This window comes from Porites lutea, chromosome 7 (assembly GCF_958299795.1).
Source record: "Porites lutea chromosome 7, jaPorLute2.1, whole genome shotgun sequence".
Classification (NCBI taxonomy): Eukaryota; Metazoa; Cnidaria; class Anthozoa; order Scleractinia; family Poritidae; genus Porites; species Porites lutea.
The window spans coordinates 33,593,535-33,619,789 of NC_133207.1; the positions used below are offsets into that span (position 1 = coordinate 33,593,535).

Consider the following 26,255-nt stretch of genomic DNA (forward strand, 5'->3'; position numbering starts at 1 on the left):
GCCGAAAAATTTACCTTTACGCAAAAACAAAAGCAAATAATGAGGCTTTTATTGGACATATTTTCTGAGAATTTTATCTGATCAATTTAATGTCACTAGCATTGTTTTCGTATAGGAATTTTCCTAATTAAATGAGCTTTTAATTTAATAATTTTGATACTCTATAAACTTCTCATTTGATAGCCTCACTTTTTTATACTGGCCGATTGACAAACAAATTCGCTCTCGTAAATCCTATTTTATGACCTATTTATTAGAACTCTAGGTAACATACGAAATGATGTAACCGGACAGGCTTTAACCTTTGGTCCTAATTTATTTTTTCTTCGCAACCCCTAATCAGTTAACGGGCCGTGAAAGAATATCGCCACAAAAAGATGCGAAAAAGTTTTCGCTGAGTCTCCTTTACATATTCCGGCTGTATATGGGTCTACACCCCAATTGCCTGCTTAAAAATGAAACTGTTGTTTAATTAAGTGTCAGTCAAACTCGGTATAATCTTGACTTGCAAATCCAAATGCAAAGGTTTATTTCGCAGTAGAAAAGCTTGTAAACATCATCGAACAGCGCAATGTAAATTGGCTAATGTGAAACCACGTTTCTTTCACTTTATTTACAATGTATTTATCTCAATTGCACACTCTTGTGAAATTAGCCTCAGACAATTAGTTGCGACCTTTAACAGACTTAACAAGCCAGTATGAAAATATGTTAAGAGAAGCTGAGCTCTACATGTTCTATTTCCTTGCATGTGTTAAGATTCCATTTCTTTTTTGTTACAGGTAACTTCCAGACATGACGAGGAGATAATTACTTTTCTAGAGAGCAATCCTTTGATACCGTCAGTTATTACTGACTTACTTTGAGTTAAAAACGAAGAACACAGACACTGGTAATGACAAAAAAACACTAATCCCTGGCAAGCCTACAAAACAAGAAAGAGGAACTCAGACTCCTTATCAAAATGTGAAACAAGATAAAAAGAGCTTTTCTAACGTAGGGAAAATTACGTTCGAGAGATTTGCAATTGCAACGTTATATTCAAGCACATTGCATTGTCAAACATCATAATTTACTGAATAATGAACAGTGATTTTGGGGCTTAGCTCAGTTTGTAATGAACTTTGAAAGATATTCTATAACCTTGTATTTTTAAAAGCTTTCATGGAACATAGATGCATTTTATTATACAATGAAAATAGTCTCTGTCTCTCTTTTTACTGATTTCAGTCAATTCTATTTTATTCGCAATGTGAAATGGGAATCCTATTAAAGACTCATTAAAAGGGGTGAGGAGTTTTTACAATCCCCCAACAGGTCATCTCGACGATGACGCTGTTTTATTACTTCGGCAGAATCCCTCAGGGTTTTACTTTCTTGTGAAAATTAGAGCTTTTGTTATTTAAACTTCGCTGGGACAACCAAATCTATGAAAATGAAAGGAATAGCAATGACGTCATCGAGTAACCGTACATCAAAAGATAAGCACTGTGATCTGTTTATTTTTTTTTTTTTAGCCAGGCTTAAAATATCTGTAGATTCAAGGAATTATAACCTGTGCGTTGAAACATGCCAGAGACCGATTTTGGCATGCCCGGCATGACCCAGATTATGGCACGCCCAGCATTCCAGAGAATTTAGCATGCCGGGCATGTCAGAAAATTTGGCATGCCCGGCATGGCGGGGATTTTGCTGGGTATGAATTACTTATTACTAGAACCTAGGCTTCTCGCGGCCTGGGTGAGAAGGTCACAGAACCTCAAATTATGCTTACAGGGCATGCGAAATTCAGTTGCATGCCAATTTCAATGCAAAACCACTCTGGGGCCACCCCCTCTATTACCAGTGAGCAAATCATTGACGATAGGCATGGCAAAAATCCTTGCATGCTAACCAACATTGAAAACGTAGCAGAAATGTCCTCAATTGCTGAGTCATGCCCTAGGGGGGGCTTTAAAATACAGAATTTCCTGACATGGATGAGGGAATTTTCCGTAAACAGCATGTGATCATGCCGGCTAGGACGTATTGCCTCCGTATTGCCCCTTTTTACAGCTAGCTAGGCTCATTTTTAGGTTCCATGGCCTGAAATGACGAAAAATTCATGCCCTAAATGTAAAAAGTCCAAAAACGTCCTCGAAATTTTAGTTTCCAAGCCGTTTTTTCCTGTAACTTTTAATAAACCAAAATCCCACGATGGGCTCTTAGGCGCGTCTTATCCCGAACCCTGGAAAAGGCACACTTTTCGGATAGAGCCTCCCCATATAGGCTATTATAGGGAGTATCCCCTGTTTTTTTAACGACACACATTCTATTTTTTATTACCCACCGCTTGGGGGAATCCATGATACAGTTAATATGATTCTATCAAGTTTATTTTCAGTGGCAGGATCATACGCTAGACTGTCCAAAGTCACATTTGTGACAGGTGCTGGCTTGACAAGAGCTGTAATACAATTGAGGGGTCAGTCGCTTACAAGGATACAGCCTATATTGAACCAATAAAGATACCTAACTCTCGCCGCAACCGAGAATTTACAGAAATTTGACCACACGGATGGCAAAACGTTATTTTGGGGATCTGACAAGCCTGACATGTAAAACAAAGGAAAGGAAACAGAAAGAGGGACGATCCACTAAAAGAAGAGGATAGGACAAAAATCAAAATAGTTGTCATGCTTCTAGTTTTTCATGGCTGCTATAATCTTAGTTAATAAAAAAATGTTCCATGGTTCTCCAAGATGCTAGATGATTTTCAATAATGTCAGCTGGTGTGTGGCCTGATCTTTAAAAAATGATCCAAAACCGATGGCACTTTTCAAACGATTGACAATTATTCTTTGGAAACATCTAGCCAGAGGTTTTTAAAACCCTTGGACGTACAAGGAGGGCTGGATGCCAAGCTATCTCTAAGGTTTTCCTGTCTTTTTCTCGACGATTAAACATAAGCTCCTGAAGTTTCAGTAGCTGTTCGTTTATCCCTAACGAGCATTTTGAGACAAGTTTAGTGATGGTCACTTACCATGATGGTTACGAGTTATGACGTCATAAGCAGCAGGTAATCGAGCCTTTTTTTAGTAAGAAAGCATATTTTTTTAGCTTCTTTCAACTACAAAAATAAATCTTGTGGATAAAATGAAGCGAATTACTTATTTATATGTTATTCTACATGTCAAGCACAATGATCTAATGATCAATGATCTAATGACGGCCAAGATGACGACCAAAAAAGTGGTGACGTCACAGGCCTCCAGCAGCGCCACCACCGATAAAGTATACCTCGTCTTGTAGGGAAGGTCAAAGGCTTTCCACTTTTTCCACTAAAGGTAAAATATTTCGAAATACTGCAACATATCATTAGCACTAGGGAGGGATTCCATCAACCCCCCCCCCTTTACCACGGTGGGGGGTATGACTTTCCGTGTACGTCCAAGAGTTAAAACATAGCTAGCGAACATTAAGACTGAAATAAGGTAAAAACGAAAGTTTTGCGGTGCCGCACTAAGTGCACGCTCACTAAAGCAGGAAAATTAAGTAGGAGAAAAAGTAAGGTAGAAAAAATAGAGAGAGAGCGGAGAAGGGAAGGGAGCAGGAGAAGAGAAGAAAAACGATGGTCACACGCAGCTTAGTTTTTATATTGGCTATAGTTTTGGGACGAACAAAAAGGACGGACAAAGGCTGTTTTAGCGTCACAATTTCATAAATCCAATATTAAAACAAACCACTTTCCTACACGATACATTTAGGGAAAGAAAAACTCCCACGAAGAGGAGATGAATAGTTAATTCATTTTCTTTTTCAGCATTACATCTCCTTTGTTCCCTTCCAAAAAAAAAATTTAAGATACCCAAAATTAAGATAATCAAACTCCTCCTCTCTCCCTCAATCCCTTGTGCTATACCTAAATAAATGCAGCCTTAATTAAAGATTTGAGACTAAAAGCCTGACTGCCACGTCCAAATGTTTGTTTATGATTCGACAAAGTAACAAGACTGGGTAATTTCTTTGAATGGCAACTGATCATGTACCAGGGGAATAAAGATCTATTTTAGCAACTCCATAAAATACTATTCAGCTTTTAATGTACTTACTCGTTTCCACCGTTTGTTGCCCAACGCTTAAAGATGAGTTCTCGGTGAGGACAGCCACTCTAAACTTGAATAGTACTGGACTGTAGACTGAACGAAATGGAGGTGACCTGACGTAAGCGCAAAGACTTGGGAATGATATTTTGGCCTCTGGTATAACAAACACCTAGGAAACGCCATAAATTAGGTGGGCTAATAACAACGTCTAAGAAATGTCTACAAGCAAGAGATCGATCGAGAGCAAGCGTTCCAAAAACGATAGACTATATTCAATCTACCTCCGACAAATAGACAGGCCAAAAAGAGTGTCCTCCATTATCCGAAAACTCCATTTCAATCATGTAAACAGGGCTACCAGTCGTATTTTGCACAGCCTCCCACTTCAAGCTGATGGAGGTCAAACTCCGGTTTGTTATTGAAGGTGTTCCTGGGGTTGGGGTAGAGGAATTATCTCCATTTGTTACTGAAGTGAAGTTTTTAACCTTGGTTAAAAACTCACAGCTCTCAAGACAGCTGCTTGACGCTCTCTGAAATACAAAACAAATTCAATTAGAAAATGGCGAATTGAAATTGGTGTGAAATGACAAATGACCTGAACATTTACAGTAAACTGGCACAGGTGTAGTGCACACGAACGTCAGGAATTTCCAAAGGTGTAGACACTTACGCATGTCTGTTTACATGCTGCCTCATCAGAATCAGATGATCCACATGGACCTAAGCACTAAAATTAAAGAAAGAGTACAAATATCAAGGATAGAAAATGAATATTTAACAATTAATGAATGAGGCTGAGTATCTCAGGATAATTATGGAGATCGAGGAGGGTGTTATCCGTTGAGGCAGTAGGCCGAGGCAGATAACACCCTCCGAGATCTCCATAATTCTTCATATGATACGAAAGCCGAATTCAACAATTGTAATATTATTCATTCAAAATAACTCCTAGTTTAAAAACATGGCTAAAACATATTTACCTCCATCGATCCGTCGATGTTCAGTTCATCTTCGATAGTGAACGTTTAGGGTTGTTCAGCTCCGCAAACATTCTCCAAATAGCAGATGTCGCCCTTCGAGTTGTCTTCTTGCGCGCTGTTCTTACCATGTTTTTAGCTATTTTTTCGCCTAGTTCTTCCTCTTGAAACGAATGAAATGTCCGCCATTTTTCAAGTTCGCAACCAAAACAACTCAATCTTGTCCCCAGGTCTTTTCGGTTAACGGTGCATTAATCTGCAAGAAAGCTGCGCTTTTGACGTCATCGGTTAATTAAACGCAAATTCTTCCAAACTTGGTCATCAGTAGCTGGTTATGGTGAATTATGCGTGTGCTTTTAGCCAATCCAAATCGGGGAAATATTTTGAATGAATAATAATGTTAAATAGTGGTTTCACCTATTATAAGTGTTTTTCGATGTTTTGTACTCTCCTTAACCCCATGAGATTGAATTGTGTTATTATTTTAAACTACACTGGATGAATATAATGCTACTTACTTCTTTACAGTCATTTGTTTGACAGGGAATTTCAGTTTCATTGTTCGCTGGATTCTAAAACAAATTAAAGAGGAATGGGTTATAACACAAAGCTTAACAAACTTTAACCAGGGACTATTTTAGTTTTCTTATCGTTTAGGATTCATTACCTTTAATCTTGAAAATCACGCCAAATATATGTCGTAATTTTGTTTTTAACTCTAAAAATAAGTACTGGCGAATAGAGGACTAGCTATCTATGAGAGAATTTAGCACAATGGTTGACAGTCTTAGTCCGTCGCCCACGAAATGATCAAAAGTCGAAAGTCTCGTGTGCGACCACATCTTGTAAGCGAGCACCTATCCCAAACACCAAAACTTTCCCAGCCGACATCCTATAGTGTCTATAGTTAGAGCTTCTCGTAAGCGATCACCTATCAAAAACACAAGGTTTCCCTGACGATTGTTTTATATGTTTCCAAGCGACCGCTTCCCTCTGTATAGTATACGTTCACTCACTCAGAGTATGTGAAAAACCTTGAGTGAGAACGTGAAACTAAATATCGTAACTTAGAAACTGTATCCAATTGATTCTCTTCGATCCTAAAAGAAGCTGTATATTGGGGATCTTCTCTTTGGAAGGGAACCCCTATGGCACGACTCTCGTAAGTGATCACTTCCCGTAAGAAACCACTGAATCGTCGCATCTTGGGTACTAGTCGCTCACGGGAGGATCAAGGAAATTTTCTTTTGATTCCTTAAGCTACTTTAGAGTGATTTGAGTCATTTAGAATTCGCTTATTCGTTCATTCTTTCACGGCTAGCGCTATTGAAAATATAAGATTTGAAATTTATATGCGTCTTATTTGGATACACTAACAGTTTTTGTTTTTTCTCACGGAGTTTATTTGCCAAATACATAGAGGATATTACACGGTGGCGAGAGATATGAATTTTATGTTCGAGTGGCAAGAACAATATCTCACGAGTGAGCGAAGCGAACGAGTGAGATATTGTTCTTGCCACGAGAACATAAAATTCATATCTTCGAGCCAACGTGTAATGTTCTTTTTATTATATGGAGAAACCAATTCAACAAAAGCAAAAGGCGGGAATCGTGACATCATTGAACGATACGACAGTCACAAAGGCGACATACGGAAAATACGCCACTCGGGTCCCGGATGAAGTGGCGTATGGAATCTACGAGCGGTTTAGTTCCCAGTAAAACACTCTCCTCCATATAATAATACTAGATACTTGAGTTCCCGATGTTAAATTTTTCACCCAAAACTGGTTTCAAGGCTTTTTTGCTTATGGTTTTCATGGCAATATCGATTATCGATTTTAACAAAATTTAATCCAAAGTCAGTTAGTGATAAGGATTTTATAACGATCTTACGAGGATATAGAATCACTTTTACGTCGACTGAAAAATATTGGTATGGGGTCTGAAAAACTGTATCGAAACACCCTAATTTAACCTCGCGAATTGCCTTTTCAGGGTATATTGTGTACATATGCGATATTTTGTCTTTCGTATCACACGCCACATAGAACTGTATGGAAACTGACTGATAACCAAATTTTAAAATCATTCCGTCATTCTCCATTTTGCGAATAAAGAACTGGTGTTAGTTTCAGTAATTAGGGGAGCGAAAAGGCTAAACTTGAAAGGTTCATTCTCGCTTTAGGCTCAAACCTCAAGAATATCCATGTCATAAACTAACTTTTCAGACCAAAATTAGACCGGCTTAAAACAACAGCAACAAAATGCCGAATTGAAAACAAAAATTGTTTTTTTAAATTCAGTTTTGATGCCTTCTTTTGTGATTTTTTATTATTCTTTGTTCGATTATTAAAATTCAATTTGCTTAAGATATATTTTGACGATTAAAAACTACCAGACCCTTATTGGACGAATATTTCATATCTTAACATGTTTTGAGTCATATCTTGGCTGATATCGTTCCGCAATTCCCTTTGAACTTCTGAGTATAATTAATGATACACTGTCACAGTAATATGTTAATGAGGGCAAAGTGCTAAGCAGTCAGTCAGCAGTGTTTTGATAAACGTAAGGAAATTTCAAGTTTTATTTACAATTTAAGACCGGCAGTTGAAAAGAGAAACCGTTTCCGCTAAAAAAGACCTTGTACAATATGACCTAATATATATTAATGTCCAGTAGGAAATAGCAATAATTTAGCAATATGAAATTGTTGCTAACTTATAACTGTTATTTTGTGATTAGAACTGCAATGTTATAAATAGGTCATAATCTCCTTTGTTCCTGATTCATAAAAAACACGTTTAAATCACTTCTTGAAGCAGAGCTATGGAATAAATATAAAGGTGCTAACGAGAGTTTTCTTTGTTTTGGGAAGTCGTAATTATTTTGCATCCGGTTGTCTTCGCGATCGTCAGTCTTCTTGCATGTTCCTTCGAATCAGGCCCTACAGCGTGATTCGTTACATTCCATAATTGTTTTATTTTACCAGGCGATAAATCAACCATATTCTCTGACTTCCATCAAACGCTTCGATGCAAAGGTCATTAGAGAAAGGGACAAGACTATGCAGATAAGCAATAATTTTAAATTGGAATGAAAAAACGTGTCCAAATTGAAATCAGCTGGAATTGTTTGATATTGGGCAATCAATTAGATAATTTGTGAGTTTCAACTTATTGAAGATGGCGATTATTTCTTTCAAAATCAACTATTGAAGTAAAAATAATATTCATGGCATCGTCTTTAAGACAGTAGATTTGCTTGAAACTACGAGAAACTGATAAGGGACACTGTTCAACTTCAAAGACAGTATTGCGCAGATCGTTTTAAAACGGCCGCCTTCCGAGAAAGAATATTGAAAGGTGACTCACCTTCGTCAAGCAGTTTGCATAGCATCTAGCTTTGGTAACAATCCTTGGGTTTCCACTGACCGAGTTACTACATCCAGTAAAAATCCAGAGAAAGAACAAAAACTTGTAGGAATATTGAATGTAGAGCCAGCGAGGCTGCGTTGCAAGACACATGCTAACATAATCCACACAGTTCAAATATTGTTGATCAGTCAGTCCTGTTCAGAACGAAAGACAGCGATGCATGAATATTAGCACTTAATATGTTGACAAATTGACGTTTCCGGCTGGCAGTGGGTTAAAATTTTGAGTGGAGATACTAGAAGATACTGAGGCATTACATTTTTTTCTCTATTATCCTTATTTTTTCACCTGAGGACATGGCATCAATGCAAAGGGACATAAGAAACTTTTCATGACTAAACTATCGCTCTTCATGCTTCCCCGTGATCATATGTCGACGTTAAAATATCGATGTGCAAGATCTGCTGATGTGGGACTGATTATGGAAACGACTTATGTTATAAATAGGCTTGGATTGTTTATCTAGTAAATTTGCTTTGGAATAGTTTTGATATCCTTTTTCCTTGTTCCCCGTGGGAAACTACTTCCCGGAAGATGAAAGTAGCTGTCAATAACTTAATTCGCCGCCGATTTATCCTTAGTTTATCTCAATATAGGTTTTATCGGGTAACCACAAAATGGGAAAAACAAAATTATATGAAAGATGTTTATTCTGGGTCGCTAACTGGATAAATTACGTTTGCTTTTGTTGTGAAGGTGTAGTAAGGGATGATAATCATTGCTTTTTTCAAAGAAGTTCAGATAAACTTACAGGCAGATGTAAAGAATGTTTCAAATCGTAGAATTATAATTGTGCATTTTTCCATCATGATAAAGACTATAAATAGACAACACGGTGTCAAGATTAGCAAAAGGTAAATTCTGGGTACAATTTGCTTCTGCAATCAGCTTTGACTTTCATTTTTTTTAGCTTAGTTAAGGCGTAATAAACAACACCCCAATAATGACACAACAAAACAGTAGAAACACAAAATTACAAAATTGCTCGCTTTATCTTCCCTTGTTAATCTTGGCGACAAAACATGAGCCAGCTTTAGGGCAATTAAACTTATCAATATCCCAAACTGACAGACAACTGGGTTTTATTTACCAAATTTGAACAGGACAAAGGAAATATAATTACGCTAGTTATATGAGTCTTGCGGGAAAAAAAAGAGTATTTATTTAACAAAGATATGCCATGCGTTGCCACTCTTTTGCGTTTTAGTAATTTTGGGCCATCACTCAGTCAAGTGAAAAATTACCTAAAAGGTTGCACAGAAATGATTCACGTGGATGGCGAAAGAGATATTCTCTTTGGAGACTTTGGAATTAGAACGTTTCGTGTTTCGTGTGTTGATTGAAAGGAACACTTCTCCATACAAGAGTTTTCTGAATCAATTTGATATTGGTTTTAATATTTTGTCCACTGAGTCATGCATTCATTTTGAGTCCAATTGAGCAACAGACTTGTAATATTTGGCAACTCGGTGTTCACGGCCTAAATAATTAAATAATGAATGGTGACAAAAAGTAATAACGGAGTGAGAAAAACAATTTAACCGGCTGATTTTTTCGCTTGAAGATGTAACGTACAACTGCACTTCCCCGTAAGCTACCTCGTATTATGACCCAGCGATTCAACCTTTATAACGTGTTCATGCCGAATTTATTCCTTGAACGAGCACTACCATAACTGGGTTATCGCCGGCTATCTCATAATGAATCCAGCTGCCCATGAACGCAATAACATGCTTATTGGTATAGGCACTGGGCCCTGTTTATTCAAAAGAGTTCGATTTGATAGTTTTGACTTAGATGCATAACATTTACTATTAATGGCAAGGAATGATCTGTTTACTTTCTAGGTCAATGGCGATGTTCAATTAAGGAATCAAAACTATCTGGTACCGTTAGAGCATGTGCACTGAAAAGGATTTGTAACAACTGACATTTATGGTAAGTCAGTCAGTATAAGGTTAAAACTTAGCATCCAGAATTTCATTACTTTCACCGAAATGTGACGATGAGTTTGTGTTTTCATTTGTCTCACGTAATTGGCTACAACATTTTGACAATAAGTGATAGGCAATTGAAACTATGACCTCCAGAGTAAGCGATTTAGAAATACTGCCATAATTTGTGATTGGAAGTAAATTTAATTTATCTTTTTTTATTCTTTAGCCAATTCAAGCCAAACACAATTTAACTCGTCAAAAAACAGTTACGTCTCGCAGACATCTGTTCAGTACTTTGCGGTTTAAGGATCAGTTTAATTTTAGATGTACTCGGAAGCTATACATGTTTTCATTAACCGTAACGGTGTCCGCTATGTGTGGATTCTTGTTCCCAGGCAAAATAAATAGTCAAGGCTTGCTGGGCCTTTTTGGATAATTTCTTTCTCTGTCTGTTTGAACTTACAAAAAAGGCTGCGAAGGTCTATTAAGCTCTTTAGAAGCCTTGGCGCTGTCATGATGAATGTTAATAATCCAGTTTATTTTAGCTAATAGTACATGTTGGCAAGTAAGACCAATTTTTTTAAGTTATTTGTTTGAAATGTAATATATTTGCCTTACAAACTGGATACATTTTTTTACTGGGAATCAGCTTCTAGTTTACTAAATAAAATGAAAAATTTCCAAATTTCATTAATTGCTCCACTCGTGTTATGAGATATCAATTCACGAGAAATGTAGCCATTATGAGTTTCCTGATGAAAAGAGAGATTTTGTTTCAGGAGGTACACCCTTGAAACATTAAATTACATATTAATTGTATCCGATAAGCGATGAAAATATCATTGATAAATCAGTGTTCATTCCCTATTCATATACTAGTAGGTAAGTACTTTTGCAGTTGTTATCTTTCAAAATGGAAATTTATTAGTCATGGCAATTTAGAGCTGAAGACTTTTGAAGACTTCAGATCATAAAGTTTTAATTAATAAATGTTTCTCATCATGGAGTGGTTAATGAATTCGAGGCAGTCGATCTCCCCATTTATTTTGATGCTATATTTACAAACTAAAACCTAGTTATACTTTTTGATAAGCGTATTTTAAAAAAGTTCTGAAGTTAGATATTTCAATCAGATGCTTATAACGGCAAACACGACAAAGGTTTTTTCCATCTGATTCCGTGTTCCGGATGTTTAAGAGATCGTTCACATGATGAAGCTATATCAAGTAATCTTCAATTCGTCGTGTCTTTTGCTGACATTTTTGACGCAGTTTATTTTAGCATGATACTATTCGCTCTTTCGAGCTCTTATTTTCTCAAACAAGAGATGGATTCGCAGATTTTAATTTTTCAATTTGTGGAAGCCTGTAAAGTACTTAAACAATAAAAACTAAAATATTTTAAAAATTCATTATAAAATATTATCATGATTTCATGGGAAAAACTAAAGTCTTTCAAATATAATTATTCAGATTGTAATCAATCACTGAATTCACCTTCCCAGTATAGCATCCTGGTCATACCTAAAAATAGTGAATGAAGTGTTTTGAAATAATCTTCCAGATATTTCATTACTAAGGTTTACATAAGGAATATGAAGTTCGGTTACTTCCTTAGAGAGCTTAATTTTTACCTACCTCGTTGTGGCGCGTATGGAGCGACGTTCCAGTTTCAAACATTAGCTTTTTAATAATTCTATTTATGCAATTTCAACAACAAATGGCCTAAGCAAAGCTTTAATATAAGCGAAATGATTAAATATTTGTCAATTTCTCCTTTGTTTGCAGGTTGACAATATCACCCGTGGGGCTAGTTGTCATAACAAGTAGCTATTTTACCACAACCGACGTTACTGTAATGCCGCTGTTTTGTCAGGCCATACTAACCGCATCAGTCTGGATCCACATTTTAACAACAAACAGCTGGCTTTTTATCATACTAAATTTGTATTTTAACTATCTAAACTTCACGGCAAATTGAAAACGCTTTGTAAGCTATTCAGAGTACTTTTGGATCTCTACTGAAATGCACTCCAAGCGGCGCTATTGCTGGTTTTCAGTGTCACGCCATTCAAGAAAGATCAATATAAAATTCAAAACCGTTCAATAGATAAAGTTCAGAATCTGGGAAATGAAAGGAGGTACATATACAAAGACCCTCGCCAAGATTCAAGTCAGAGGAATATTTGTATACGAGATATCCGAAGAAATGTTTTACCCAAAATTATAGAGATTTGTATGGAGACGCCATGCTGGTGCTCACCTGGGTAAGCTCCAACATGGCGGACGGAAACCAACAGAAAGTGTGAATTCATTCTTCGAGAAACTCATAAACATTAAAGTAATAATTTTTTAATACATGAACTGTTTAGATAGCAAACGTTCCTTAAATAAGCCATTTTTTTAACCTACATGACAGCTTTCTTGGCCGTCATATAAATGCCGCGCCTCGCAAAAGCTTAGAAATTCAAGCGTACTCTATCACAAAACTAAGAACCCTTTTTAAACGAAAATTTTGTGTGAAAATTAGTTTTCAGCTGCTCTAATGCATCGTGAAAGTAAAATCTCGGTTTTATCGAGATTGTTTTTTATTTTGAATTTTAGTGACGTCATTTGAAAACCTACAATAAAATTTGTATCTGTTCGGTCATCCAGGGTAACTCACGCCGTCAGAGCCTTATTGAATTATATTTAGAAGGGCTTCAGAATTATTTCCCCGCAGATTTGGACTGAATTAAGCAATTTAAAGCTTAACGAAGGTGAGAGTTTGTCTGATCTTCTGGCCTCTCTCCATTACCTTTTCAAATTCAAAACTTTCAGATTTCCTTTTTCTTTAATAGCTAAAACTAGGCTGAAATTCGTAAGAAAATTATTAGACAAGCTTCGAAAATCATACATGAATGAAACTGCAATCTAGAAATTTTTATCCGTTCTTTAAAGCTATGGAACATTCTAGGCAATATTTGCTTCTTAGCTTGAACAGAATCGCCCCTTAATTATTAATACAGAAAACAGTCGGTTGGGTGTCCTTGTGAAAAGCTCACTAATAGATAAGTAACTTCTTAACATCGTTCAACGTTATTTGATCTTAACTGAGTTATTCTCGTTGTAAAACAGTCTCGCTTGACCACTTCCCTGTTTACAAATGTATTAAACAAGGGCTGGCGGAAAATCAAATATGTCGTTCTTGTCTTTTGAAAAACATTCAATAGCCATCGTCTCTAGATATATGGAACACTTTCAAAATTGCTTTTATGATGCAGAATTAATATTCCATTTAAAAGGGAAAACTTCAAAGAATACAATTTGGTGATAAAATGAGTGCGACTTACCTCTCTATAATCCATTTTGTAGGACTTCCAGTCCTGATGAGTGTTTCTTTATGCTGTATTACGTCAATGCGCGGGCTCCTTAACATATTAAGTAGTGATTGACGATCAATTGGTCAAACGTGTCAGAAACTGAAAGAATAACTTGACAGCATCTATATTGAGTTCAATGATGGTGTGGGTTTTAATTTTCATTCTCCTCTAAATATATTTACCCAGTAGGCGAATATAAGCTTTATGTTCAAAACGTTTGCTCAAATTGGGTTTAAGAGTGTGACACGCTGTGTTGTTGAAGATCGAGGTGACGTTGTGTTTTTCTGTTTTTCGGTATGAGCGTTATTTAGCGGCTTTACGGCTTGAGGAACCCTGATGGCCTAGTGTCAGTTTTCTTTTGTGAATTTCGCTTTTTATCAAATATAAAAGTACAATTGTTTTCAGTAGTTCTGTTTAACGTTTGCTGTGTTTGCGTTACGATTTTCGCAGTTTTAAGTGATCAGTTAAAAGAACGTCCATAAGTTCTCAGTTCAAACTAGTTAGAAAAAATTTGAAAGTTGACCTTTTTCGATAGGTAAAGTCTCCGGTTTTTATCTAAACTAAAAACTATACTAGCTTTATTATTCTGTTTCGCAGTTTTCAGTTGACACAAAAGTCCCCCAGGATAATGTAACTAAGACAATGGAACAAGCAATTAAAATAAAATCTGTATATGTTATTTTGCATCTTAAATTTATGCCTTTTTTCAACTGGACTAACGTTCGACTGAGATAAGCCATTTGTATTCAAGTATAAATAAGTCTTAAAGTGACATGGCTATGATAGATCAAGAAAATCGGGAGCAACGTACGGGCGTGGATTTTGCTCACGATACTCATCTATTTTTTCATCTATTTTTTTAAAAATCAAGATCTCGATCAAAGTGTGAAAGACAAATTCAGTGGGTAATAGCCATTAGTTTAAAAGGACAATAAATCTATTTCGTACTTGGGTTTCCTGTGATCGTCCACTGATAATCAAAGTACCAGACAGTTAATTGTGAGTTCGTATCTCGAGAATATTTAGCATTATAACTGTTGAAGTGCTTCAGCCATGATCCACTGGGATTCAAATTATCAGACACTGTGAACTTCGGTGAAATAGGATGAATCTGATATCATTGCTCTTACTAACAAGACTGCTTTGCCAAGAATTTCGAATATAATTGGGTTTTTTTCCTCTAACGGGTTTCTAAACAATCATCAACACTCATTTTAAAAAAATCATACCTTGAAATTTTCAATTTTTATTCGTGAACAGCTGTTCAAACCACCAGTACTAAAACGAAGGTGACGTCGTGTTTTTTCAGATGTTGTTTTGCCAGTCCTGTCTGACGCGAAGCGAAAACTATAAATTAATCAGATAGGTGAATAATTTTAACGAGGCTTATCACACTCAAGATAGTCTATTACTGTACGAAAGCGATGGCTTAGAGACAAAAATTGAGACTAATGCTAAAAAAATTGATGTAAATGAAAAATTGGCTGGGGTGTCGACAAACTGACACATCAAATAAATTTTCAAGAAAATTGCACGAAGGTGGCAAACCAGACTCCAGCCGCGTTTTCTTTTCGTGCAATAACGATTTTCGGATCAAACTTACTAAAACAATTGCTCAGATTGTTTGCCTCAATACATCGACATAACATTAAGCTTTTCCTTTCAACTCACTGAGAAGACAAATTACTCCGTACACCAGCTGTTGAGATTGACAGTTCATTACAATTTTTTTCTTTCTAAACAGTCATTATGATTTATCCTATGGGATTAGAAACTTTGCTCTTATCTCATGAATATGCCAAACCAACATGCATTAGAAATATTAGTTTAGTCTCTTGGTGTCAAGAAATCATTGGGACTAGTTGCTAGGTAAACAGATCAAAAAAACAATTTCACTACTCCGATTAGTTCAGTTCATCACAGAATTTGTGTAATTGGTTAAGAATATGGTTTTAAAAAGCTCACTATAGAAATTGTGCACTATGGTTATATAAGAATCAATGGAGGTAGAAATGCAATTATCCTTCAGACATCACAAAAGTAAAAGAGAGTAAATTAAATGAAATGCAGCAACGAAAAAATCTTCACTCGTTCTTTAGTGCTGGCCGCCATACTAAAACGAAAGCAATGCGAAATACTTTCTTGAAAAACGTGTGTTGTAGACTAACCAAAATTTTTTGACAAGCGATATAGACTATGCTAGTGAAAAGTTAAACCATTAAATACATTTGTAATGCGAGATTCAAGTTTAATTGGAATGTGATATTTAAGGTAGAAGGTGACGTCTACACATCATTTTCAAATGTGGAAAAGAAAAGTAAAACAAAGAACGGCCTATCGATCTCTTCGTTCACTGTGATCCTCCAACAGTTGTCATTCAACTGTTGTTGTCCTGTTGCCCTTAATTGGATTATTTTATAGTAAGTTTTTAAATGCAAGGAACCTAATATTAGCCGTGTCTTTGCCACTGGCGGGTAAGTACAATTTTGAATTTTCGGAGAATGAAAGATGATGGTAAACAAGAAAACAAAACTAACTGTTCCAAATTATAAATATATATAAAAACTTAAAGAGAAATAAAAAATGAAATCAACGTTTGGTTCTGTTTGATGTGGAAAACAAAGAGGGAAAACAACCCAAACTGTTATAAAGGTGCATGATTTCGTTTTTGCACCTCTTAAATCAAATTCGTCAGATGCGTCGCAACCCCTTGCTGCAAATCTCAAAGCAGTCTCTTGTTAATATAAAAAACCCCAAGGCATTGAAACCTTCATCCTGTCCAGTTAATACTAATATTTTTGAATCGGCTTCTATGGCTGCGTTTTAGAGAAAACTGACCGCAGTATTTATGCTAGTCATAAATATCTGACTGTTAACGGCGACACGATGTGCCTCCTGTCTTTTCAGTAATCCGAGCAGACTGCTGAAACGCCGTCTGAAACGACTGAGTCGTCTGTTAAGTGCCATGGTCGATTATTCCTAGTGCCATTAATTCAAGGACTTTTTAGTTTAAAGGAAAAGGCTAAAACTACCGTGCTTTAATATAAACCACAAACTGATATTTCATAATCAAAAGGCAGTTTATACTGATGACGAATGATAAATTATGGGGAAGAAAATGAATGCTTATTGTTCAAAGGGATAGTTCGTACACTCAGTTGTATTACTTTAACAAGCCTACCTACAATGTAAAATCTGTACACGGCAATTTTTTTTTTTTATAGAGCATACAACACAAAGTAAATACCTTTGCTGGAAAGCGATAAGAAACAAAGTTCAAAAGAAAATTTGAGGTCATCGTCGTTCAATGATCACATTGTCTATGAGTTAGATCAACGCTATTACATGTACCAGCTTTTGTCGATTATTCCAAGAGCTTAACATGTATATTAAAAAACGCAAATCATAAATTTCACTTAAATTGGGAAAACTCGCGAGCGAATCGATCTGCTAACACAAAGTAAAAATAAAAACTTTGTCAACTATATGCTGGACTATTTCTTAGCGATATTCTTGCTACAGTATATAACAAATTGAGGGTATTTCAATGCATTCAGTTAATACTCACCGTCTTGTTAAACTCCAAAGTAAGGAATTCAGAGGACAAAGAAACACAGTTCAATACATCAGCTTGGTTGCGGAATATGATATAAAAACTGTTTATATCGTTCTCTTCTATGTATAGCTAATAGGCAAATATTTTTCTTTGATATCCGAGACTGTTCATGGAAAAACGTAACACGTATTATTTTACATGTAGATAATTGCTGCGCAAATCAATTCATAGCACGATTTTGATTTTTATCTGATACAGAAGCACATTCATTTTAGTTTTTTAACTTCTCCTTCGACTAGTTTCGCTTATTACGTTACTCGCTGAAGTTGGAAGCAGACACGACTTGTAGGAAGCAGATTTAACTGAGAAACATAATGTAAACTGGCTTCTCTGATTTCAGACTATTGCTCTTCTATGTCGCACAACAATGATGAATTGAATAAGCTAACAAATAAAAGTTATTTTTCTTTTATTGACATTTGAGGAATCTGACAGCAGCATTTTTGCAGTGTGCATTTTGGAAAATGTCACAAGGAATCGCTGTTTTTCCGACTCACCAAGTTTTTGTCAAAAATAAATGTCTTATCTCTTACACCAGTTGCCAAGCAACGTTTAATACTATAGCAACCATATCGTGTTATCCTAGTTTTTGAAATCTATGTGAAGAATTTCTGTAGAAACTGGCCACTGTTTTCGCAAATGAATTTTCGTTTCCTTCAGCTATCCGCCCACTCGTGATTATTGGATTCAGGGCACGCATTTATAATTAGCATTTGTGATGGCTGGACCGAACACAAAAAATTTAAAAAAAAAACATCAAAAATAAATAAGAAATAAGAAAATAAATACAGTCATCTTCGGATCATGAGCTCTTAATAAGTAAAGCAAAGTTTTCGTGTAGTACTTAATATTAAACTATCTTTTTATGTTTATTTGCTTTTCTAGACGCTTCAATTTTTTACCGGAGATGAATCAGATTTTAATGATCCTTTAATTTACAGCTATCTATAAATCGCACAACGCATAATGCTGACGGAAAGAAACTTTATATCTGCGAGAAAAACAGTCTAATCTACTTTGCTCACGTTCTTGCATTTAAGATAAACAGCCTATTAATGACCTCTAGGCCACAGTTTGATTTGTGATTTATTATTTGGACTAAATCAATGTCGCTTTAACCTGTCGTGCTTTCTCAATGCCGCGGACCGAACCCCGAACAGGCTAATGTGGCTTGGGCGGGTTTCTCAGTTATTTAGGCAGCATGTGTGATTTGCAAGCAGTGGTAGTTCATTCTTGAGCTTGTCAAAAGCTTTCGTGACGTGACCGTTTTCCTACTTCAGAACTAAACCATGTCAATTTACAACAGTGAAAGCCATGAAGGAGGTTCTAGAGGAAACCAGGTAGCAACTTTTAGATGATAAAAAAGGTAAAAATAATAAACATAATTACCATACCCAGCTGCGGTCCTGTACACCCGTATCCGGATAATTTTTAAAACGAAGTATTCTTATGGCGATGGTATCATACATCATTTCACTGGCGAAAAATGTCTACGCATGCGCGGCGACAACAATCACGTGGTCGATTTCCAGCAAAGTCATTGGCTTAGAGGCAAATCCCCGCGAAATGTTGTCAAGATGAAAGAAGAAATGGCAGCTTTTTTAGTGAGTGGTAGTGTTGTTGGTCAGTTTGTTGCCACTCGAAAATTATTTTGGTCGAAATTTTTAGTGGTTTGTGTTGCCTAGAAGATAATGCATTCTGGAACTGTCAGACAAACACACTGGCTCGATCCATTTAGAGGAGAGGACATGCTAAAAAGGTGGGTATTATGTTTAGTGCCAGTCTCATGCAACTCGGTACAACAAGAAATTATATAGCAGTAGAAGAAAAATTCCTGGGTTTTGTTTTGGTATATGAATTAGCGTGTACCGCGTTGCACGGAAGCAGCAGTTTTGTAGAACGCATAGACCCTTTTTCTGCTATAAATCGACACGACTTGACTGCCATTCGGTCTGCACACACTGTAAACAGAAATTTTGAATTTTTATGCGTGGTTCAAACTCAGCGCAGTATAGCAGTACACAACAGAAAATTAAAAAGCAGAGGGATAAATTTGATTTACCTTACTAGTTGCAGGAAAGTGGTAGCTTACCGTTTCGGGGGCATTTTCATTGATCAAAACAAATATTCTGACTAATAAATCTGAGCTCACGTGCACCGTTCATCGCAAAGGTTTGCGCTTGGCTTAAGTTTCCTGCATCTCGATGCAACGGAAAATTATAAAGCAGGGAAAGCAATATTCTTCGACTTTGTTTTAACATATAAATTATCTTACGGAAGCGTCAGTTGTTGAAAGCGTATGTCCCACTTTTCATCCTTATTAAAATTCGACTTGATTTTGATCGATCTAACATTTCATCTTTTTTAAGTTGAGGTTATAGCACTGTATAATTTGGACATTTTAGGCTTACTGTCGAATTTCAAGAACGTGATAGTCTTGTAAAACGCGAAAATATACTCTTTCGGTTATGAAAAATTTTATTTTGATCGAACCATCTAATGTCACGACCAAGATTACTTATTCTAGAAATTTTCTATTGACTGTGTACAGCTAAGGAACGACGATTCCAGTGAAGTATTTTGTGGAATCATTCACAACGAGTACAAAGGTTTGGGTTCTCTGTGTTTACTTTTCCGCTTGGTTATAACATAAGGGTGATCATAGTGGATATTGTGTCTTGCGTTTCACTGAAATAGCTTTCCTGGCAGGCAGCTCTGTTTCTAAACTTTCTGTCTAAATATTTAGGTGTAACCAGCTGCAAAGGAATCATCTTTTCAAGGTATAAGATATGGTAAACTGAAGGTTATCTCTCCGCCCCCTAGCTGCCCCCTCCCCCCCTTCCCAAATAAACTTACAAAAATTCATTGTTTGGCTTAACATTTGACATTAAATTGTTTTCTTTGGTCTATGGTGTTTTTAGACAAAATTTTTAAAAATTTTAGCTGGATCATCTTGACGAATAGTACTTTAGAGCATGAAATGCAGTTTCCTACTTAGTCTGAGCTTTCAAAACAAGCTAAATTAATTATGTTAGTTAACAAATAATGAGACATGCTTTTATTTAAACTTTATAAACTCACTGTAATTACCTATACAGTAAAAACCTGTGACTAAGAACCTGGTTTTTAGGAGCCTGTCAGGCTAAAATTTGTCAGCTACAATCATTGTCAAAAATGTTGGGAAGGTTACCACTTTTTACCTTTCTTGTACTTGTCCCCGCCCCCTGAATCAATGTTGGACAAAACTAAATTGTTTTTGTGCGTAGTGTTGTTACATGTCCCAACATTGAATAGGAGGGGGGGAGGGTGGTATTCAGGAGAAGAACAAATAATGTTTTTTGAACATAGATTTAAGGCGTATGAAATGGAGCAATAATGTTGTTAAGTTATTCAACCTTCCCAACTACTTTTGTCCGTGATTGCAGCTATGCCTCTCTATACAGCTACAATGTAATGGTGTGAGGATTTTATATAAGGAATATGATGAACACCACTAAATACTCTTAGCTACAATGTATTTTTTTCCATGAGGAACCTATTTAAGAACCTAAATAGCCTAAATTTGTGCTTATGACCATTAAAGGGGGAAAAGTGCAGGTTCTTAGTCAGGGGTTTTTATTGTACTTATTATTTTAACCTCAAATTTATTTCTAAGCCGTAATAAATGCATGGGTTTATGCATCAGTCAATTCCAGCTGCGCCCAGAGGACGAACGACGGGACGGAGAGGACGGAGGACGGGGCATTTGCCCTCTTTTTTCATCCCCACCCCAGGGGATTTGACAGCTCAACAGAATAGTATGAATTTTAACTACCTTTGTGAGAAGGAAATAAAATCAATAAAAATCTGAAAAAATCATATTCATGGAAAGATCTTGGCTTTTTACTTTTTGTAGCCGTTTAGTATGAACACAAAAGTCACTTGAGCAACCAAAACAAAGTCGTAAATATTCCAACCAACATGTTCTCTGCTCATACTTATAAACGGAATGCTGCGTAGATGATATTGATCGTTTTTACCGGACCTTAGTGAAACATCGGGTCACCCAACGTTAATTTTCGGAAAATATCTGTTCGGAAGACACAGTTTGAGATCTAGAATTTTCGGAACATTTGTTGTAAAATTTCTTGCTTGCCTGCCTCTTCTAGGATTTTCGAACATCTAAAAAAGGGTATAATTGCCTATTTTTAACGGATTTTTACCCTAAAAAGGTCACCTAGAACTTTCGGGAGCCTTTTTTCTGGCTGAAATGATCGAAAAGGTAAGTTTTGATCCCTATAATTTTCGGATCACTAGACTTTCAGCTAGGAAATCCGAACAGATGAAAAATTTCTAGGGGATAAAAATATGCCCATGTCTACCATTTAAATACTAAAATACGCTTAACAATGCTATGTTTAAGTGGTTTTGAACAATATTCTCGTTGGGTGCCGCTGAAACATTCGATAAGGTGGAGTCCGACTTCGTATCAGGTTAATTCATGGAAGCTCATTTCATCATTTCCTCCTCTCCGAACCATTTCTAAATTGTTGACTCGTGCAAACACGTTTTAAACACTTTCACGTGGTCTAAAGGATATTCAAAAGGATATTCTTAATCAAAATTGACAGTTTTATTAGTTTATTCACTGTCTATGAACTGACTTAAAAGCTATTACAACTTAAACTACCGAAAGTGTTATTTGTCCAAGTAAATTATAGCATTCTAAGGCCTCAGTTGCCCGGAATCTTATATCAAATTTACTTGTAGGAGGGTCGTGAAGGGGGGTACCAAATCCCAGTTCCCAGGCTAATTTTTGCCAGAATCCCAGTTACCAAATCTAAAATCTTATTACTAATGATTATTTGTAAAATCATGCGCATAATAAATTAAAAGCACTGATTGACGCTATTTGGATACACGTACCTTCACCTGGACTGAAAAAAATCTCTCATTCTGCTGGTGAACACTCTTTCTCTTCCAGCCCTTGTTGACATAACCATATGAAAACCAATTCTATCATCTGCACAATCCTCGTCTGACTCACTGTCTCCGCTTTCACTGCTATCTGGTAGCTAGACCGCGGGCGCGAAGGCAAAAAATACTGATTTCACGGTCTCTACTGAGGAGTGCAAGGTCTTTTGCTACGAAATTTTATTTTTCTATTTCAAAATATTGGAGCAAAGACCGCTGAAGAAAAGAAATCCCATTCCCATTTTATAATTGTAGTCCCATTCCCAGTGGCTAAATCCCAGTCCCAGTGAGTAAATCCCATTTTCCCAGTCCACAATAAGGCTAATCCCAGTTCCCATTTTACCCCTTCACGACCCTCTTGTAGTGTACATACCTTTCCCGTAATTCCAGCGAATAGAGAGTCGCGACAATGAACATCAATAATATACTCAGATGTGTCACTTATCGTGTTATATTATATTCTGTACCTGACACTTCTGCTACAGCAATATTTTTGTGTGCGGTCAGGTTTCAAGGATTACCGCATTTCCCTTTTTACATATACTTTGAGATGACTCCTTCTGACACTGAGATAGCTGCCACAATTTCAGCGCCAAGTTGGTTTTAAAACTGTTAGTTTCTTAGCGGAGTGTTTATTTGAACCAAAAATATAAACTAATCAGTCATCATCAGGAGCTGATTTTACAAGCTTTCCCGGCCAGGAGTGAGCTGATGTTGGCCCTTTTATGTTAAAGGAACAGTATCGCGGAAATTCTTGTCACGTATATAGTGTTAGGATAACGAGCATGAACTTCTTTCTTTTACAAGAAAGGCTCCAACATTATTGAAGAGGTAGACTGTAACTGAGTCCTCAAAATAAAGCTACAATTTAGATTTTTTGTCTTTTTTCTTTTCTAGTCACAATGGCGGAACTTAAAAAAGTTAGGTTAATTTTCCAGCTTTCAAAGTCCAGTTCTCTCCTTCATCAAATGGCTAAAGATAACCGCGTACTTCGTAACCAACCAGAAATATGTTTGGAATGTTTTCATTGCTACAAATACATCCCTGGGTTTCTTCAAATTTCGTGACTTTCATTTTCTAAACATCATTTTAATAAACTAACGGACTCTTTTACAGCACATCTATAGGAAGAACCAAAATTTGATAGTCCCATGATTTACTTACTACCGAGCAAAACACTTAAACATATAAGATTTCCTTTGTTTATCAGTACTCTTCGCACTTTACACTTGCTACGCGCAAGATCGAGTCTTTTCATTTCACTCTGAGAATGCATCAGCCCACAGAAAAGCAGTAACGTTTACAAAATAAACTGTCTTGAAATCACACCGAAGAAGTTTGTTTTCGGTTCGAGCAACCAATATCTCGGCAAGCACCAGGTATGAGCCCGCGCGTTCTTATATAAACACACGGAAAGTTTCTTGAGGAAATGGGGCTTAAGTCGAACCAGCCTAGTGAAGCAGGCAAGCCTGGCTTACCTTACATAAATAGGACTTAAGTGAACTTTGGGTCAGTAAACTTGTCACTAACCTTATCGAGGCACTGCAGGTTATGCGAGGTTCGTTCTAGATTTCTTGTAGCCTTGATTCAGCTAGAGACCGCAGATTGTCAAGTGTTGCCTCTTTACCTTAAAATGAAGGAGGAGGTGAGGTGGGGGTAAAATGCAGGGAGGGAGGAGTAGCTATCTTTTCTGAGTACTGAGACTGCCACATTATTCGGGAACAGGGAGATCTGCCCCAAAAAGTCTGTTTGCGCCTGAAGACTTGAAGGGCTTTGAACTTTGAGAATAATTAAAAAAAAAATGCGGGAGTGAAACCCGCCTTTCCCTGAAAGAAGTGATGGGAAGTAAAAAAAAAAAAAAAAAAAAAAAAAAACGATTCCCGCAGCAGCTTTGTAAGGAGCAACCACACCGCCCCGTCGAGTGATTCTCACGCAAATCACGTACATTCTCGACCATGTCTAGTAGTCACCATTGGTGTGCAAGCACCGTACCTTAAAACGTTTAAAATACTTTTTATGAGCTGACCGTGACATGTTTACAAAATTGCAATTTTTTTCAGTTTTATTGAGATTGCGGTAACAACAACGACGACAAACTGCAGTCTATGCAAACCTTACATATGATTAACCAAACAACAAATAATAGGATGTTTTGATTCATTAATAAAACAATAATTAATGCATAATTTCTATTTAAAAAGGTCCTGATTTCCTCTTCCAAGTTTCTTAAAAGACTTATTTAAGAAGGCGGCTTGTTTTTGACTGAAGAAATCCCTGCCTTTGATTAATATTTCTTTTTCTAATGCTTGAAGTTGTGTATCTGATTCTACTCCCGCTCTAGAAAAACACCAAACGCATTCACAAAGTTGACCTCCATGTAAATTATTGAAATCACTTGCTGAAAAAGAGCTGACTAAAAGCCTGTAAAATTCTTTGCTTCCTCTCTTGGCCTCGATAAATCCACGCATCAACATGCGCTTTTCTTTCATAGTGAACTCCCGAACTCCACGCTGAAAGGCTTCTGTTTCAATGATATCAAACAGCTCACTGTCTGCCTTATGAGCTCTTCCAAGAGACCAGGCAACTTGACTTAAATCACCGTTTGTTACGTCTGTAATTTTCCTTGAGCACAGTTCACGTTCAATGTGCGCCACCAACTGATTATCGTGCCTTCGAGCAGAGACAAAAGACCATAAGATCAAAAGCAGCTCATGACTTTGAAACTTGTGGACAGATCGTTTTAAAACCTCTTTCTTGACAAGTTCAAAAACTTTTGCCCTCGTCAGTTTTCTTTTGGCAAAAGACCACACAATTTCCAACAAGTGGACGTTGAGGAACTTGTTTACGCCTCGTGAGAGAAGTTGATCATCCAAAAAAGTGAAAAACTGCTTACTCCCTTTTCCAGCTTTGCTAAATGCCCAAAGAATCTGAATAAAACTACCATTATTAAACTCGTGAGTTCCGCGCCTAATAATCTCTCCTTCTACTCGACGAAATAACCTGTCTGCTTTAAAACCCCTCTTTGCAAATGACCACACAAATTCTGCAAGGGCATGATTATCCATCTTCAAGAAGTCTCTTGAAAGGATTTCTTCCAAGAAGACTCGAAATAATCCCAAAGAACCATTCTCTGCCTTCGCAAATGACAGTAATATTGCGGATAGCAACTGATTATCAAATGTAGAAATTTCTAAGTGACCATTTAGAATGGCTTCTTCTAAGTCTCGGAAGATGTGTGATGCTGTTAACTCTAGGTTGGCACAGCCACTGACAATCTGACAGATTCCTGCGTTATTGAGTGCCAAAATGTCACGTGAGAGAATCTCTTTCTCGCAGAATTGAACGAGTTTATGATTCTTCTCTTCTATTTTTCCCAAGGACCACATCACGTTGACAAGTCCTTTGGACTTACATTCAGATATATCTTTTGAAATATTTTCCAGTAACTCAACGTATCTGCTGCTTTGTCCTTTTCGCGCTTTTTCTCGTTCTTTCTCCAACACTAATTTCTGTTTTTCATCCCTTCCTATGATCTTTGCAATACAATAAAGTATTGTGACTTTGTTCACAATATCAACTGCATGTTTAACACTGTCAAACAATTCAAGTTGTTCATCAACTTTTCGTATTGATATTATTCTCTTGTTGAGATGGATGTCGTCAATAGATGGGGAGGATGACTTTACACTGTAGCCGACAGAAGGATTCATCGATAAGAAGCTGTTCATTATCCTTGCTGGCTCAATGGTTTGGAGTACTCGTCGCTGTGAGGTACCAGTTAGTGATGAATATCTTTGAGTCAAACAATGAAATACTCCAAAAGAACGGCAAAGCCTTAATTTCATAGCTGTGAACATTATTGGTTCTTCTTGCAAAGTTGACA

At 36.7% G+C, this 26,255-nt stretch overlaps 3 protein-coding genes across 3 annotated transcripts in view; all 3 read right to left on the reverse strand.

Moving 5' to 3' along the window:
- LOC140944897 (uncharacterized) overlaps positions 1-2,440 on the reverse strand; it is a 34,254-nt gene extending 31,814 nt beyond the window's left edge. The window contains exon 1 of the mRNA XM_073394000.1: positions 2,330-2,440. The gene's annotated coding sequence lies outside the window, so the exon portion shown is untranslated. The remainder of the gene's footprint in view (positions 1-2,329) is intronic.
- Positions 2,441-4,103: 1,663 nt separating this feature from the next.
- On the reverse strand, positions 4,104-13,921 carry LOC140944898 (uncharacterized). Its single transcript, XM_073394001.1, has 5 exons — positions 13,774-13,921; positions 8,443-8,639; positions 5,581-5,634; positions 4,756-4,812; positions 4,104-4,615 (listed from the first exon to the last, which is right to left on the reverse strand). Exons 2-5 carry the CDS (start codon positions 8,593-8,595, stop codon positions 4,358-4,360), a joined length of 522 nt encoding a protein of 173 aa, XP_073250102.1. The 5' UTR covers positions 8,596-8,639; positions 13,774-13,921; the 3' UTR covers positions 4,104-4,357.
- Positions 13,922-23,599: 9,678 nt separating this feature from the next.
- LOC140943037 (uncharacterized) lies at positions 23,600-26,255 on the reverse strand. Its single transcript, XM_073392070.1, has one exon. The coding sequence runs from the start codon at positions 26,227-26,229 to the stop codon at positions 24,562-24,564; it is 1,668 nt and encodes a 555-aa protein (XP_073248171.1). The 5' UTR covers positions 26,230-26,255; the 3' UTR covers positions 23,600-24,561.

Coding starts and splice junctions, on each gene's coding strand:
- LOC140943037 (XM_073392070.1), bottom strand. CDS start 26,229: ATGTTCACAGCTATGAAATTAAGGCTTTGCCGTTCTTTTGGAGTATTT.
- LOC140944898 (XM_073394001.1), bottom strand. CDS start 8,595: ATGTGTCTTGCAACGCAGCCTCGCTGGCTCTACATTCAATATTCCTAC. Junction 5,635..8,442: donor ATGCAAACTGCTTGACGAAG/GTGAGTCACCTT, acceptor AATTTGTTTTAG/AATCCAGCGAACAATGAAAC. Junction 4,813..5,580: donor AAACAAATGACTGTAAAGAA/GTAAGTAGCATT, acceptor CTTTAATTTTAG/TGCTTAGGTCCATGTGGATC.